General features: G+C 34.1%; 1 protein-coding gene across 1 annotated transcript in view; it reads right to left on the bottom strand.

Annotated features, from left to right (window-relative positions):
* LOC141454559 (roundabout homolog 1-like) overlaps window positions 1–18,681 on the bottom strand; it is a 573,443-nt gene extending 554,762 nt beyond the window's left edge. The window contains exon 1 of the mRNA XM_074128930.1: window positions 18,220–18,681. Coding sequence (XP_073985031.1) covers window positions 18,220–18,289 — 70 coding nt within the window. The 5' untranslated portion in view covers window positions 18,290–18,681. The remainder of the gene's footprint in view (window positions 1–18,219) is intronic.
* Between the last annotated feature and the right edge of the window lie 409 nt (window positions 18,682–19,090).

Here is a 19,090-nt window from a genome sequence, read left to right as displayed (position 1 = left end):
TTGAAGGTGATAATAACTAAATATGTGTAAATATAAAATAAAATGTTTTACAGCAATAATCTCGTTAACATATTTAATAGCCACACCACGTAATGTACACAGAAATAGCGAGCATTCGGTCAAAATAAAAGAACAGCAACTCCACCTTTACGCCAAAGTTTTCATTCTTCATTTTATGGTTCTCAGTTTTTTCTGTAACCCAACCAAATCACAGAACAAAGTAAGTTCAAATGAATATCATTATTGTTAAGTAATTGATATCATTTCTCATAGTTCTTTAAATATAACGTTATGTACTTTCATTTCTGTGTGCTTCAATAGTCTGATTGTTGGGTTATTTATTTGTTACACCCAGGACAATAAATTTATCGAAACGTTGACGTAAATACGGAGTTACTGGGTATTTTTTATTATGACCAAATCCTCGCCAGTTTAATCCTAAATAATAATACTTTACGGTCACTAAAAGATAATACAGATACACACTAATTTAATTACGAATAACACTTGGCCGTAGATTGTACAGGTGGCAGTTTAGATTGGATCCTACTCATCTTTTCTCTCCGAAATGAATTTAATTAAGGAAATTTCCCGGAAAATTATTTCATTAAAACACTGTAGATCATACCAAGTGAAAAACGCGTTTATGTTTTAAGAAAATCATGGAAGCTATTTAAAAAAAAGAAAACTCTAAAAAAAGTGGGAAATTCATTGAGTAAAGGAGATACTTTCGATCTGCTGGTAGAATAAAATTGTTATATAAAATGAGTATATTTATTTCGGCAATTTTTGGTTTTGGTGGTATTTTATAAACATAAAACTCACACAAATAGTGCATTCACACACTTCACAAAACCAAAATTCGGGATAAAGAGACCTCAAAGTGGATATTTACGTAGCAAGTACTGTTTCGAAAATTTTGCGTAAAACCAATACTTTTTTATTACCAAATAAACGAACTGTATCAAAGGAAATTAAATACATCCCTAAAGAAATCTGAAGAAATAGGTGATTTTTTCCTAAAAAGTTAAAAATCATCGGCAAAGCAATCAGGGCAAATGTTCCCGAACCATGCAGCATCCGGAAAGTGAGCCAGTGGTAAAAATAGAGACAGTAAGAGGAATCCCAGAACGGAAGAAAGAAGAAAAAGAAAAACTGGTGCGTCCGTGTTAGTGTAAGACTGTTCTAAGAGTCATTAGCCAGCGAACTGTTTCGGGATAGCCGCCGCTGGGTTGGTCGAGGAATTGGTGAAGCGTTTAGAAGAAGTACTGGGAGCAGCAGTACACTTTACCGCGGTGTGTGCCTCCATCTTCGGCCCGGCTGCTAACCAAGTTTATATTAGTCTAAAAGCTATCCATCAAGTTGGCTACCGGAGCTATCTCTGTCTCTCTCTCTCACACAGCGGATTAATTGCAATCTTGTTCTATAAAACATGGCGGCCGAGCCACTACTCTAATCACTTTTCTAAATGAACCAAAATTGAAGGCTCAGGTAGTTTAAACACATTTTATAACAATACAATTAACGTTTTTATGATAATTATTCCACCCAGATTTACTATTTCTTATTCCAGTGGTTTAATCAGGCAAATTAACTGATTCTGGAGGTATATCGTTTCAAGTATATCATTTGCAGCATAATCTAGCCATAATTAGAATGAAGAACAACATCTATTACAATTTATAACCTAGCACACGACGAAAGCCAGCGTTCTCTCAAATTTTTCTTACTGCAGCAATCCAGATTCTAACCTATAAAATACAAACCCAGAATTTTAAAACAGAATTAGATTGGAATATGGTAAATTAGAACAAGGGTTCAAAACTCTGCATCGATTTCTAGAGGCCTGTGCAAACAAACTTACATACTCGTACAAATTTGTTTATGTTATTACAGATATTTAGCGATAAGTATAAATAGATCTTTATATAAAAAGTCGTGTGCAAAGAGTGAATCAAACAATAGCTTTATTTAAAGTTTAAATAAAAATGCAAGGTAAATAGAATGTTCGCCAGTTCAGTAATGTATGGCTTCCATACCATAACCTATGTGCCCAAAAGTTTATTGATTTTTCGCTCCTAAAATTTAGTTCAACGATACAGACACACATAAATTAACTGGATGGTTTTAGTAAAAAAATGCAGGAGTCCTGATACGAATAAACTGCAGGAGAATGCAACACAAATTAAAGATGGAAAGCGAATTAAATACCACGTTCGATGGAATTCGTTTGACAAATTTTCTCTCAATCAAAGTCGTTATTAGACAAGGCTTGATACTAATTTGAATTTAGAGGAATAACTCACGCAAGCTGCTTGTAGTGCTAAAGAATTAGAACAACATGACTCACGAAAATTCAATTTGAAAAATTTAAGACAAGAAGTTACTTAGAACTAAGCTGGAACATTGCGAGCGAACAAAAATATTATACTTAGATTTTTATCCGTCGTAGCACGCATGTTTTTTGGTATCCTTGACTGGTTTCGGACACTTTCATCCCTGACTGGTTTCCGACACTTTCATCCCTGACTAGTTTCGGACTCTTTCATCTCATCATCAGAAGAGGATTAATCTGTTTGTTGTAGAGATTTCGACTTAATTTATGTTTCTGTCTTGGCATTACACTTGCTGACTCACAACTGATTGGAGTTTCGAAAAGGAAACTTAAGTGATATCATAACCTCTACCACAAACCGATTAATTCTCTACTGATTATAGCTGAAAGCCTGAAACCGATCAGGGATTCAATAAACGCGGACTACGACATAAATTCAAAGTTATTATCCACCACTGCCAACCTAACCATATTTTCAAATATTATGCAGTTTCAAAATAGTCTCCATTAAAATAAAAACCAGATAATTCATCCTCTTAATTGAGACGTATAATTTCATGTTTTAATTACAAACTAAGCGTAGTAAAATTAAAGCAAAATAAGCTTCTTTTTTTTAAGCTAACAAAAATAAAAACGCTTCAAATACGTTTGATATAGTGCTCATAATAAAAAGTGCTGTTTAGTAAAGGAAATATATTGCTTTAATCAATTTTGTCGCTCGTTATATTTAGATTTCAGTTTAGAAATGTTGCGTGCTGAAAGATATGAACAGAAAATTAGTTTAGTTTCATTTGAACTTTATTAATTACGTTTCATTTTCTTCTTTTATTCTAATTTTACCCTCACCAATTCTAGCGGCATTTTCTAATTAAACTGAGCTTTATAAAAAATAAAATCTCTCATTATTCATCTTGAACGTAATGAAAATTATCAATTAATAAATTCCAGAAAGTGGCTAATTATCATTGTTGGTGCACACTGGATTTAAGACTCTTCTAATTAGAATAAGTTGCGAGATTTTTTTAAAATTAAATTAGTTTTTTAAATTCCATTTAAATGAGAATAGAATACTAATTATGAATTAAGTTAGGGATGTAAAGATTAAGATTAAATTGGTTTATGTTCCACTTATCTCCCGTAAGACTTAACTAAATTCCTCTTTCTCCAGGTAACTTGGTCTCGCTTCCTTGGGATGTAGATTGACAAAACAACAAACGAAGAACTCGCACACTAGATTTGTACTTAAAACACATAATAAACTGCAAGACAAAATCTTCGCTGTTACTACTGGAACACAGACGACTAATATACTCTTTATAATAAGCTACATTTACTGGACAAAAATTTTGTAGTTGTAAAAAGGTCAGTAGAAGGGTCTGTAACATCTAATAAATTCTGAAACAATATTAATGAAAATTCAATGCAGTAAAATTACTTAAATGACATAAAATTTTGATACTTGCTGATTTGTGTACCTTTTGTAGTTTAATTAACCTTTATACTTGACTTTTTAAACTAAGTTTTTTTTTGTTAAGAAGATATATAACAGCTTTAGCTCAAATCGGTTTGCTGTTACTGACTAGAACAGTGGGACTTCAACCAACGTTACAATTAATCATTTCAATCAAGAATAATGCATCGTATGCATCTCCTTTTTTAACTTTCTCTCGCTAACGATCTTAAAATTTCCTTTGTAAACTTCTTTTCTCCTCAATGACACTGATCCAAATATTTTCTGCTTCTGGAATCTTGAATGCTGACCAAGTTAGTGTTCTTAGAAATACCTTTGGTATGGCGACCCCTCGATAGTAATTTAACAAAACCATAGAAGAAGTGTAAGTTAGTGTAATAGCTTACATCAATGTGTCATCAGTCGGCAAAGACAATGGTATTAGAGAGTTGCAACCGGAGAATTGCGAGGAATGCTAAAGATTAGATGCATGGTTTGATTCCCGAATTTATCTGATTCTTGTATGATTTTCCCTGTTTTTAATGTATTACGCATAAATAATTTTTATTACTTCAACTATTATTACTATTACTAGGGAGTTTTATAGCAGAGTATCGTAAAATTAAACTAAGGATTCAAGATTGGCGAGGAATCGGTCAAATAAAAATAACAACTCGTCTTTTTTTGCCACCGTTTCGACAAATATATTGTCTTCTTCAGGGCGTGGCTATGCGCGTTTTTGTAACTCAACTCAACCATAGATTCTCCAGGATACCAGGATCTTGTCTAAAATCACTTTTGCACACAGCCTGAATAAATATAAGTATGTTGCAAACAAGAATTGGTTATTTTTAAAACTTGTTGATTCGACCAGAATAAGGTTTATTTTGTTTAAGAAAACGGGGAACCTCTCGAATGTAGCACTTCCGTTCCAAAACTAATTCATTATGCTTTTAAACACACGGTTAACTTTGAGATGGAATAAGTTGGAAGTGAATAACAATTTAAGTCAGATTATAAGTTTAGAAGAAACGAATTTTGCTTTAAATTACGCAAAGAAAACCTTTCGCGCAAACTGATTAGGAACAGGAGTGCATAAACAAGATGCATAATAAAATAAGCTCATAACTAAATTAGGCTACCAAAATAATCTTCGGTAAAGAAAATTAGAAAAGCAACATCAAAAAGGACTAAAGCATGGCCTATTCATTTTAATGATAAAATAAAATTAAGCCTGTAATACAAAATATATAATCAATGTATCGTTAAAGTATTAAAAAGACCTTTTATATATTTAAGTTCACAAAGTAATTAATTAGTTTTGTATGCAATTTTAACTCTTTAGTAATTAGAACTATATTTGATCGGAAAGCTGCCCGTAGAGTGTACTAATCAAAGCTTTAATCCGGTTAAATCCATTTAATGCCAGAATCATGGTTGGAATCAATCCCGCTGGATGGAATCGAGATCAATGTTTGATACACAGTACACCTCCTCTGCTCTACTAAAATACTTTTTTTTTGTATCACTTTTTTGTTTTATAAATTAAAAGTACAATTTTTCTCTTTTTTCTTTGGAACGAACCATAGATTTCTGTAGAGCATTTCGTCCAAACTTTTTACAAGGGGATTAATTTTTTGGAATAGAGATTAGCTTCTAATTTCTCTTTTTTTCTAAAACATTTCATTTGAAATGAAAAGTACTGCCATAAACATAAAGTTTTCTATTTCAATGATTTGTTTTTGTTTTTAGGTACCCAGAGTCTTTTTCCAGAGTATTTCCTCTCTCCAGATAGTCTTTTAATAGCCAAATATTGTCTGTCACAAGTGCAGTGTTTATTCACTGATCTTATAATTTAACGCACGTCAACAATTGAAGTTATTGGCGCTCGGAACTTTTTAAGTACTTTACTTTTTAAGCAAACTGCCGGCCTCCGGACAAGTTTTCTCGCCACTGTCAACACTGTCCATCATTGGATAGTGAGGTGTAAGAAGCTTCTAAGGTAGAGAAAAGGATTTGAAGCGAATTAATTTAAATCAATTACGAGGGTCGTTTGAAAAGTCCGTGCAAAGTCAGAGAGATAGCACTACTGGCGCGTATCGAGGTTATGTTTAGTTAGTAGCATCTCTTGGAAGAACACACACCAAGTTTCAGCCAGATCGGTCTATTTCTTTGTGTTTGGCATTCGTTTGAATCGAGGAAGTCGAGTGATTTTCAAAAAATGGACGAAAAAGAATTTCGTGTGTTGATTAAACACTACTTTATGAAAGGCAAAACGCCTCAGGAGACTAAAGAGAAGCTTGATAAACATTATAGTGACTCTGCACCTTCGATTAGAACAGTTTATAAGTGGTTTCAAAATTTTCGGAGTGGCCATATGGGCACAAGTGACGCTGAACGTTCTGGACGCCCTGTTGAGGTTACTACTCCAGAAATCATTGATAAAATCCATGATATGGTGATGGATGACAGAAGAGTGAAGGTGCGTGAGATTGCTAGTGCTGTGGGCATCTCGAATGAACGGGTATATAATATTTTGCATCAACATTTGGACATGACAAAGCTATCCGCAAGATGGGTGCCGCGATTGCTCACGCTTGACCAAAAACGAAATCGTGTGAAGTGTTGCAAGGACGGTTTGCAGCTGTTCCAGAAGAATCCGCAGGACTTTATGCGTCGTTTCGTCACTGTGGATGAAACATGGATACATCACTACACTCCTGAGACCAAAGAACAATCTAAACAATGGGTTACCAAAGGGGAATCTGCGCCAAAAAAGGCGAAGACCGTTCCTTCGGCCGGAAAGATTATGGCGACTGTCTTTTGGGATTCGCAAGGAATAATCCTCATCGACTATCTGGAAAAGGGTAAAACTATTACAGGTGCATATTATTCATCGTTATTGGACCGTTTGAAAACCGAGCTGCAAGAAAAACGCCCACGATTGGCCCACAAAAAAGTCCTTTTCCATCACGACAACGCACTAGCTCACACCTCAGCAGTTGTGGTCGCAAAATTAATGGAAATAGGGTTCCAACTCGTTTCACATCCCCCCTATTCTCCAGACTTGGCTCCCTCGGACTACTATTTGTTCCCCAATATGAAGAAATGGCTGGCGGGAAAAAGATTTTATTCAAACGAGGAGGTAATTGCAGAAACGAATGGCTATTTTTCAGACTTGGACAGATCCTATTATTCGGAAGGGATCAACAAACTAGAGCAGCGTTGGACGGAGTGTATAAGCCTAAAAGGAGACTATGTTGAAAAATAAAAAAGGTTTACCCCCAAAAATTAAGTAGTTTTTATTTTTGCACGGATTTTTCAAACGACCCTCGTATAGTCAAAACAAAATATTTTAAGTTCTAAGTAAATTAATTAGAAATTCTTTAAATTGGAACAAATAATGGAACAGTTAGGTGTCCGGATACGATTTGCAGGCCTTCTCAAATACTACAACAAAAGTTTTTATTGTTTTACAGAATATTATAAGGGCTAGCATTCGTAAGGGACAGCGGATCAAAGTTGAGTTGCTCAAATAGATTTGAAAAAGTGGCATTGAAAAAGCCCATAATGCTCTGGAAGTGTAGAGCAATTGGAGAGAAGCGATGTTATATCAAATAAGAGAAATTATTATAATTTGAGTTTCACATTAATGCTCATTAATATCTTAAGGGACAACCTTCAAATCCACCATCAGACCCGGAAATTAAGTTTTTGTTAAGGAGAATGTACAAATATGGTGTGAAGAACTCACAACTCTATCGTTTATTGAAATCCTCAAGATACCCACCAAAAATTTAAAAACTGAAAACTTTTCCAACTAATCTTTACTTTGGGTTTAAAAAAGAGATGATAAATATTCTTAATAACTAAAATTACAGCGGTAAAAGAAAGTAGGTAAATACAGATAAAAGAAGAATCATCCCGACAATGCTCCACTAAGAAATATCTAAACAATGCCTATTATCTATTATCCCCTGAGCCAGCCCAGTTCGCTCCTACACATATATTGTACAAACATCTTGTTAACCTGTTCTACAGCTATAAAAAAAACCATCCTAATCTCTAAGCGCTAAAGATAAGGAGGACTATTAAATGCGTATTTATATGATGTGTGCTGTAAATTGACCGAATTATAAAACAAACTTTTGTACTGTAGAACCAAATTTATATTTTTATTTACATTATTTTATTTTTTTCTTTTAGAATAAAATGTCATGGGGAAAAAAAAATTAAAGAAAGCTTCTGTAATACTAGGTACTTAAAACACTAAATGACTCTAGGGCACGTGAGCTTTTTCAAGTAATTTAGTGCCCCATCTATAATTTAGACTGCTATTTATACTATAAAATAATATCCGTAGTATTGACATTTTGTATTAAATTTATCCATTTTTTGTACAATAGAATTAACTTTGAAAGTATTACTGCCCATTTTCTAGGTATTTTATTTTCTGCCTTAAATAATTTTTGAAGAATATTTGACTTAAATTATCTGCCATCGATATTTGTTAATAAAATAATTATATAGGCATCGCTTGAGATTTAAAATATTATTTTTCTTAAAAAGTAATAATAAAAAACAAAATAATTATTCTTAACAAATGAGAAAGATCCTCGTGATTTAATATATTTAATTAACAGAAATAAATAAATATGGCTGCCAATTATTCAGGACATTTAGAGTTATAATTTCTCACTCTCCTGGCATACTTTGGGTGTGACCAAAGTTTATTGCCATTTTTTAAAACAGTGAATCCGAAAATAAATGTTCTATTATTTTTCTAACGCTAGAATTTGATTTTGAACGAAGTAGTAACTACTGTCAAAAATTGGTAGCAGAAATCAGATTTTTGAGCTAGGCTCTACTCTAAATCTTGGGCTGGAGAAAAAGTTACTTTATGCTCAAAAAGCACTTCTTCTAGAAGTCCCGCCAATCTTGGCCAGGACGAGGAAGTTTTACTGAACTCTGTAGGCTCCAGAAATCATTTCGCAAGGTTCAGACTTGTTAATTTTAGAGCCATGGTGTAGATTTTGACAGCAGAAGAAGGAAACAAATCTCTTACAGCCTTTTTGATTGCTTTAAAATGTTTACTTTGTGATTTAAGGCGTTTGGATCTTTAGTACGTGAAGCTAACAGTATAATAGGAACTTTTTTTTTTTTTTGCATTTATTGTGCTACAATCAACGCGTTAGCGCTATAAGTAACAATGATAACAGTGAACAGTAGAAGTAAATGAGTGGAGAAGTTACCCAGTGGTAACACTCCAAAACATTAGACTGTTAGTCCACTCTCTTCACTTGAGAGGAGATCACGAGGCCACTGTCTTTTAAGACGTCTTGTCGGGTTGTCAGGAAAAGTTCTAGAAGAAAGATTTTGAGCTAGAGGTTTTATATGAGATTGCAGGCTGAAGTGGAGTTTTCTGTATCGTGTTTTAGCAACTTGTGTGACAAAAGGAATGTTAAGATCAGTGTGAATAATCAAGGTTGGAGACCTTGTTTTTTAGATTGAAGAGATTGAATTCTTTGGAGATTGGAGCGTTTGGTTGGAACCCCGCAGCTCTATTCCATACGCCCAGATGGGTTTCAAAATAGAAGTATAAATCAGTCTTTTGTTGTCCAGAGAAATTTTTGGTCTATCGTCTAAGAGCCTTTTAAGTAGTTGATAGCGTCTGTTTAGTTCTGTTCTTTTACGAGTAAGTCTAGTGTGGGGGTTCCGAGTAAGTAAAGTAATCGCCTATTTTTTCAGGCGGGGCTTCACGTCCAACTACCAATTAGGTGTCGTGGACGGAGACGACTAGCAAACATACTTTACTGCAAATTTCTTTTATTAACCATTAAATAAAATCCAAGGCCTAAAGACCGGGAATCGAACCCAGTACCACAATACATATTAGCTTTGGGGGTTCCGAGTAATAGGAACTAATTTGGATTTTATGTTGAAGTAGAGACCAACTAGAACAACAAAAAGTCGAGACAATGATCCACTTTTGGTTGCTGAGTGTAAAAAGCAGGGTTAAATCTTAATCTCAGATGCCAAACATTCAACACCAACCTAATCAACAGTAAAGTAATCACCAATTTTTTTTTAAGGCAGAGCTTAACGTTCAACTACCAATTAGGTGTCGTGGATGGAGGCGGAAGCTCCATACTTTACTATAAACAATTTTTTCTAACAAATAAAAAGTAGCCATACACGGGATTCGAACTGGTGATCTTCCAATCATAAAGCCACGCTGTTGACCACTAGACCAACACCCACCTCCACCTAATCAGCACCAAAAATACTCATTAGAAATTTTAATTATTGTATTAATTTAAATTAAAGTTGAAGTATTTATGTAGTTTATTAGATTATAACTTTTATTACTAGTATATTAATTAAAAATTATAGTAATTAAGTAGTGAAAAAAAACAGTTAATATGGAGAACAAAGATCTGTGGGACGGAGCAAACTCGCAAGTCTTTGAGCTACACCCATAACTTCCTTTCACAATAACACCAACACATACACACCACCAAACTTGACTTCTACACCTGAACTATGCTCTTCATTTTCATCATTACCAGTGCTGCCACCTTACACAGCGTTAATCACTTAATCTTCAGGTAGGCCTTGATATTAACAAAAACCACTTTACGCAACAATCTACCACTCGCAAAGTTAAGGCCACACTCAGAGAGTTGTAAAAAAAATAAATTCATTTTCTTTGTTAAACTTTCCATTTTTGAATACCTGAAGTCTTTTCTTTTTTTGACAATTTTTATTTCACTTTTTATTTATTTATATTTTAAATAATTTATTTATATATTCATTATTCATTTGGTAAACTAATAAACACTCAAAATGTTAGCACGCTTACAGTTGTAAAACTTTCTTTCTAATTTGCATTTTATTACTTTTAACTTGCTACATGTTTACCACAATCGTGACGGATTCTTTGTAATGCTAATATCTGTACACGAAGTTTAATTAGCGAGTTTGTTTAAATGTCAGCTTATTTTCTACGTTTCTCACATTTAGGACAACAGCTAATACTAATATATATATTTTTGTAATTTCATGTGCGACTGTAAATAAAAAACTGCACGAGGTCGTACAGTTCAGCATTACATTTATCACAATGTCCATCATCGGATTATGTTTCTAGAATTAAATAACCTGTCCTCTTCAACAGCAATCCTCTTCCTTATACAGATCTGGTGCGCTACCTTGGGCTCTACATAGACAAACGACTCACGCGGAACCCACACACTATACTCAAAAGACAAGCAATGACAAAACGTGCGAAACTACTTTTCAGACTACTTGGACGACGCTCCAAATTACCCATTGAACTCAAACGCTTAATATACAGTACTATCCTCAAACCTGTGTGGACTTACGGACTAGAGCTGTGGGGTTCAGCCAAACCTACAAACATACGGACAGTACAAGACATTTCCGTCAAAACTCCTCCGGCAGATAGCTCATGCTCCTTTCTACGTGCCTAACCTCACACTTCACAGCGACCTCAACATCCCCTTCATTGACCAACTCGCCAAGACTAAATATCAAAAATTCCGTACTGCTCTCTCGACTAGCTCTAATCCTCTAGTACAGTCTCTCGCCTCCTCTGACATTCCTGGCAATCCTCCTTGCTTACTGAATCGCCAGTGGCTCTGAAGGCCTAAAACCTATAGAAAGTGCTACCGCTGGGCAGGTTCTTTCCTCAATACTTCAATCTCCCTATTTACTTATTGTATAGTGTATTATACAGATTGTAAATAACAAAATAAATTAAAAAAACATAATAACCTGAAATTTGCCTGATAATTTTCAGTAACGCTTACACATTAACAACTTACTATAAAACTGATGTCTTCTCAAATCTTGTTTGACAAGGTTTTGACATAGAAGGATATCAAGTATCACCCCTAATACGTCAAGCATTATGTAAACAATGATTGGGGGAAGGTAACGTCTACTAAGTCGATGCTCCCCAAAATTAATAATGAAATAATTATCTTTCTTTATTATTATTTCATTAACTTATCACTCTACTGTTTAATTATTTTTGGGCCTTACAAATTTTGGGTACAGTAGAATTTATAAAAATTATATGCGACCATCTTTCGGCGTTCTTTTTATTTATCTTCGTCTTCTTCCTCGGCGCTACAGTCCTGAAAGGACCAAGGCCTCCTCAATCAAGAGCCTTTAATCGCTACCTTCGCACACCCATTTTCCTTAAATCCTCTTCGACGTCATCAAGCCATCTCAGTCTTGGCCTGCCTCTTCTTCTGACGCCTCCCGGGCCTTCCATATAAAATGCGTTTAGCGATTTTGTTCTCTACCATCCTCTCCACAAATCCTAACCAACTTAATCTTCCTATTTTTAAATGCACTCAACGATGTCTGCTTCTTCATAAAGAGTTTTTATTTCTAAGTTGATGCGGATTTTCCATTCTTCTCCCTCGTTTACAGAACAATCTATCTTAATATTTTTCTTTTCCATACTCTTAAGACCCAGCATTCGGTCTTGTCAGGGTCTTAGCTTTTCTTTCAGCTTCGTTTTTCTAGAAAGGGTTCTGAAACATAGTACTTTCTTTAAAGCGAACAGGCACCAGTTTCCTGCCGCAATTTTATGCCCACAAATATTTCATTTTTTTTCTATGGCCAAAGATCTTAAATATTTAAACGCCTCGCACGACATAAATTTATTAATTTTATTAATACTAGTAAGATCGTGCTCAGATCTTCCATTTTGAATTTTAACCAGGCGTAATCCATTTTAAGGTATCCAGAATCTGGAAAAGTGATTTTTATTTTTACAAATTGCTCGGTGTTTGGACAGCATAATTAAAAAACAGAGGGTGACCCAGTTTGGCGGAAATATCGCGAAATAGTGAAAATAAAAGACCAATTCAAACAAAAAAATGTATTTTTTTGGACAAATCGTTTAAAGAATTTTGTTTAATGAATACAATAAATATATTTAGGTAATTTTGTTCAACATTAATATCTCCAAACATGTCCTCGTGGATCTTAATTCTTAACCCAAAAAACTCTTTGGGCACACATTAATTAATACCGAATAAGAGATACCGAATTAATTACCTCGTGCCTTATGTTGATAATTAATTTTTATTCCATTGTTTATTCACAAATAAACTCAGAGTGGACGAATTTTATTATTATTATTATTATAATATACTAGATTATTATTAAAATTTAATTAAGGCGGTCAACAATTGCATTGCTGCACTCTAGCGATATAGTCATCCTAACGCTTTGATTATTAAAAAATCGGTACAATAATGGAATGAAATAATAAAATGAATTAATAAAAATTACACTCAGTTTTAGGCCCATTTTGGAATTTCCTCTTAGGCAGCCATATTGATTTTAGTTATTTTATATAATTTGGAATAAGTAAACCTGCACACAGTTTACTTTTTACAACACTACGAGTAAAACTTTTTTTTTGCGAAATAATGATTTTAAAATGTTTGAGAGAGTAACGCTTTGGTTAAGTTAGATTCGAAACTTTCATTTTAAGTTTGGTTGAGGATTGATGTGGCCGTTAGCCTGTCGGCTACAATGAAGTGATAAGAGCAGGAAGATTCTAACAACCATCAATCAAGCAGTGGAGGATACTGTCTCTTCCATCAAGCTAAGGACCGACACGGCTTTCTAGAACCATCGTGGTGGCTATATCAAGGTGGCCACTCATTAATCTAATCTTAAGGGCAACAAACATTTAGAATAAAAATTTGGGGGTCCAGTGAATTGTATAAATTATATAATCAATAAATGCTGTATGATTGTCATTTGAATACAATCTATTTATTATTACATTAAAAAAGATACATATTTAATGGTAAATTCAAATTTAATATTTAGGTAACCGGGTTGAGACAATTTTAGCTGAATATTGGAAAAATTAACGTATTTCATAAACAGTTCCCGAATTTCCTTAAATTTGGACGGACAAATGATATTAAAGTAGGGTTTCGAGACTATTATAAACCTTCAAATTTAAATTAGGCGTATGAGCTAACTACTGAACCAGCAACTTATCGAAAATTGTTAGTTTTTTTATACATTACAGTGAAAATTAGTTTTATGCTAATTTGTTTTTGTAATAGAGAAAAATGTGAATAAAATTAACCAATTACACGTCAAGTAATAAGCCTTCTATATATGTACTTCTAATATAAGGCGCCACGATAGCGGAGTGGTTATAGGCGAGTCCCTGCAAAGCTAAATATATATTATTGACTAATGGGTTCGATTCCCGGACTAGGGCTTGAATTTTATTTAAATGTTTGATATGAGAACTTTTGTAGTAAAGTATGTTCGCTAATCGCCTCCGTCCAACGACACCTAATTTATTAGTTGGGCGTAAAGCCCGTCTGTAAAAATAGGCGTAACTTTGAAATTACAATTTTAAAAAATTGAATACACTCGTAATTTATTAGTAATTTTATTTGGCGTTTCATTCATGTTTTGACCTTGTACTTTACAAGAAAATTTAGAAAACTTAAGTTGATTTTCTGTTAACAGAATTTGAGAGTTCGTTAATGAATCCAAGGCGGTCACAACGCAACTACAAAAAAAAACCACTTGTTCCAATGCCTTTTTTGGCTAGAAAATTCTTTTAGGAAAAAGATTGTTATAGGAGGAAAATGTAAAGACTTCCTTCCAAGTTATAGTAGTTACTGAGATTGAGGCGCAAACTACGTCATCATATCACACAAAAATAAGTAAATAAAATAAACTCTAACGAACTATCATCAAGATTACCCGTCATAATTTTGTTGTCAAGAAAAATATAGGCACCAATCTGGTTTTAGACAACGGAACTGTGAGTATAGACGATAGCAGAGATGATAACTGATAGAGTAAAATATAATCGCTGATTAGTGGGCACAACGGAGTTGTGATACTTGCAACATGTCCGAGTAGTGAAGAAGAGTTTTTATGTTCAGCAGCAACAAAATGTTATATTTTAAAGAAAAAACGCTTTAGAAAATATCATGTACATCCCATAAATTAAAAAAACGAGGTTCTTTGGGTGAATTTCACTATTTATATAAGGAACTTAGAAATTATCCGGATCGTTTTTTTGAATATGTGAGGATGGGTCCAACCACATTCGACTATATTTTAGAAAAAATGAGGTAAAAATTAAGAAAACATTGGAAAAATTGTCATGGAAATCGTATAACCATAGAAAAAAATTACTGATTACCCTTAGGTAAGTAATGGTTTTATGGAGAAAAAACAAATAGATACACATAAAAATAAATGTAAGCACGATTTAAAAAACAAAATATTGTTTAAAAGTAAATAATAAAATAATAACAAATAATAATGCCGGTTTTCACCAAATGTCTTGAAAAACAGAGGTATTTTGAACAGCAGTCAAATTTGAAGCTCCGATACTGGAGTTCAACTAGCAGAAAAATGAAATATTTAATTCTATCATCTATGCTCGTTTATAGCAGCGCGTATGAGTCACTAGTCGCAGCTTCGTTGTGCACGCTCACATTCGAATGTATTATGTTTTTCTTTAAGCGCCGATGCATCACTCCTATCATCTCTGCTATCATCTATGCTCACAGATCCCTAATTTGTCTATCTAGAAATGGCAAGTCCCCGAAAAATTGGACATAACTTGCACAGCTGCAGACCTTAGAATTGATTATGGTAAGACTGTTAGGTTACTGGCAATTGACGAGTGTAACCCAGTAACGCAATACTACTAAGCTCTGCGATTCTTCTCTCTATCTACTAAGAGAATTCGTCGGTTATTTAGTTTTAGAAGAAATATATTAAATTTTATCGAAGATTTTTTACTGAGTAACAATTTGCAAGAATGATGAGAAAGTTCTCTCTTTTTTTTTTTTTAAAGCGTTTTCCGTTATTTAGCTCGTTATCAAAACTCTTCCGACAGTTGGGGATCCCCATTCAGTCTACCTAGTCTCTTCCACTAGGCTGGGGTAAGCGGATGGCAATATTTCTATAAGAAATTGTTCCCATTCCTCTAGGTCACCTTGAATACAATACTTTACCTCTCTACCCTCATCTTCAACTTCTTCTCTATAACAACATAGGGCTGGGAGTGAACAAAAAAAAAAAAAAGGAAGAAATCGGGAATCACTTCTTCCGGTTGAAGATGTAGAAGAGGAAACTGGCACTAGGAGGAGCTGAAGGGAAAAAAGAACACCCATATTCTCTTCTTCAGTTTAATAGTGGTGGTGGTAGTAGAAGCTCTATAAAAAGGGTTGAAGAATTTCATAAAAGAGGCACGGATGGCGACGATAAATCATTTGGCGGAGCCAACTCCTGCTTCAAGGAGACGCGCCACCTAGTTCTGGAGCACCGTTCAGTGTAACATTACTGAGCATAGGCCCTATTATAGCCCTTTAATACGTGCAGGAAATTCATTACCCTTCCTTTTTAGGAGTTTTATTTCTTTCTGCTCCTTCCCTACAAGAAGGACCTACTTAAAATTATCTTTATTTTTATTCATTAGTTCCGATAAAAATCTCCTTTGGCTGACAATTCGTAGCCCTGTCTGGGTCCATACAGCAAAGACCTGATCTTGGAGAAAACCTGAGCTACCTGCGATACACAAGATCCTGAACAACTCTAGTGACGACTTTAAGCGAAAACAGCTCCAGCCCTTGCCAACTAAAGATCGTAAAACTAACTTGCTCACATCCTAAACCAGGGGTCCCCAAACTACGGCCCGCGGGCCACATGCGGCCCCCTGAGAACATTTATCCGGCCCTAGCCGCACTTACGGAAGGGCCATCTCTTTCATTGGTGGTCAGTGAGAGGAGCACTATATGTGCGTCGCTCATTTACAGTACTACTTCCGATGACGCGGGATGCACGCGTCACGGCACCGAAAACAGAGTAAAATAACAGCAGAAATAGGAAGAAAGGCAAAACACTATAACTAAACCGGACATTGACCATCTCATTAGCCAAAAGCAGGTCCACAATTCCCACAGAAATACTGGGCAGTTTGGTGATTTAAATTTACTTGTTCTTTATTTTAAATATTTTTTATTTGTTCCCGTTTTTTTTTTTTTAATTAAAATAGTTTTATTTTATATTCTGGCCCTCCAACGTTCTGAGGGACAGTGAACTGGCTCCCTGTGTAAAAAGTTTGGGGTCCCCTGTCCTAAACCATCTATCTGAAGTAGGTCACCTTTCCCAATCACAAAGAATGGACGTCGAAACTCATATTGTAAACGTGTCTCCTTAAACCACTTGTGAGAGGTATATCAGAGATCCTACAACATCTCCAGTTCCTGGACAGACGCTAAAACCACTTTTTGGTTCTGTTGACACTGCCCGCTGAGCTCATCCAGGAAGTATGTTGCAGGGTTGCTGGAAGCTCGGCTTACTTGTGCCGAATGATTTAAAAGAAATAGACGTAGATATTGCAGAATTTTCAGATGACGGGAACAATTGTGACTGAATCTTTTTGAAATTTTTTGATGTTCGGTTAGATAAATAAAAATATTTGAAGGAATATGTTGTCGTTCTCAAGCTTTTAAACAGTAAACTTGTAACGCATAAAAATACTTGAATACATAATACACTGGTTACATAAAATGAAGGATATGATGTAGATAGTACAATATAAATTTAATAACAAATAATTCCATGTAGTGAACCCTGGAGTTCACAAAGCGCTCGGTCTTATAACTCTAAATGCAACGGCTCCTTGAGGGTCAAGAACTTCAAAGTAGATACGACGGAGCTAGGAGTTATTTTAAGTTGCAGAAAATAAAACAACTGCGGTAAAACTAACACCGTATCAGGAAAACCGTAAAAAAAGACTGTTCACAGTAAAACTACATAGTTTTAAATAATATAATATAAAAACTAATTCTTTTTATAGTTTAGATAGAAAAGTAAATAAAAAACAGTTTTTCCGAGGATAACAGATAGTTTTCTTTCATGATACCCAGAAAATAAAAAAGAAACAAAAGAAAACAATGTCAGATTGTATAACTGACATATCACGGCACGCCCCATTTTGTCAGCATGATAGCCACTAGTCATTCCTAGAATTTGGGTTATTTACCTTAACCATAGCACGAAAACGGTTTTATCTAGTCTTATTTTGTGATTTTTCTTTTTTTTTGGTTAAAAAATTAATTAGAATTATTAGATGAAATGACAGTTAAGATTTCTTATCTTAATTAAACTACATTTGAGCAGAAAAACGTATCAGTACTTTGTTTTAAATTAAGATACTTAACGACTACTTTAAAGGGACACCTCTTAAAGTTAAAAAGAATTTATGTATTTTGACAAAAATTAATATTAAATAAATATAGCCTTAATTTAACAAATCTGTATGTTCTTGAACAATAAATTTTTCTTTAACTATTTAGGTATTTTTAGGTAAAAAAAAATGTAATCTTACCTAGTGAATTTTGTAGAATTAACAAGGATAGAAATAGTACAGCCCTCGTGCTGTCCGTCGTCCCAATCATCTTATCAAAATTAATCTTATCAAAACTCGTCCAGATTTGTTCGTCAATTTTTTAACTATATTCCTTACTTTCTCTACCTAAATTCACTAAGAATTTAAACTTTTCCCTCTTTAATTTTTGATATATTTAAATTTCGTGCGTTACACATTTTTTTTGAGTTTTTTTTACGATTAATTAAATAATTATTATGTTAAAAGTTCACAGAAATTAAAAATATTCTAAGTGTTTGAAACATTTAGTAGTCAATAATATTTATCATTTTTAGTTAAATAATTAAATGGAAATAAAATATCTCGGGTGCTTAAAATTTACGTATTCTTTTAAAATTTCAAAGTATAGCGACATAACACCTATCCGTGTACGGGGCCGGCTCGCGACTGAAGCCGCCCTACCGAATTCAGCCGACATACAAGAAGGGGTAGGGGAAGGCTTAGTAAGTGGGGATAGCCGCTGGTCCGCCTCTTCATCCCTCTACACAAACATAGGGGCTACAACCATCCTGTCGACATCATCCCTTATCCTTTAGCTCTTGTTTAGGCCAATCTTTACGAGTACACAAAGCTACTCAAATTACTTTTTGGATTCAAAAGTTTGCAAAATCTGTGCTAAAAATTTTTCTTCCTTAACAAAAAAAATAAAATTTATAATCAATGATATATTTTAATTTGCCCACAAGAGACAACGAGCTGGTCGAGATAACTTACAGCAAATGTTTATAAATTTATATTTAATTATGAATCTCAAATTTCTTTAAAACACATTTTACATAACTTTATTCAAATACAAAAACAGATAAAATCC

This window comes from Rhodnius prolixus, unplaced genomic scaffold (genome assembly GCF_049639745.1).
Source record: "Rhodnius prolixus isolate KJV_2025 unplaced genomic scaffold, Rpr scaffold_9, whole genome shotgun sequence".
Lineage (NCBI taxonomy): Eukaryota > Metazoa > Arthropoda > Insecta > Hemiptera > Reduviidae > Rhodnius > Rhodnius prolixus.
Note: the sequence above shows the minus strand (reverse complement) of the source record. Positions and strands in the feature narration are given on the sequence as shown.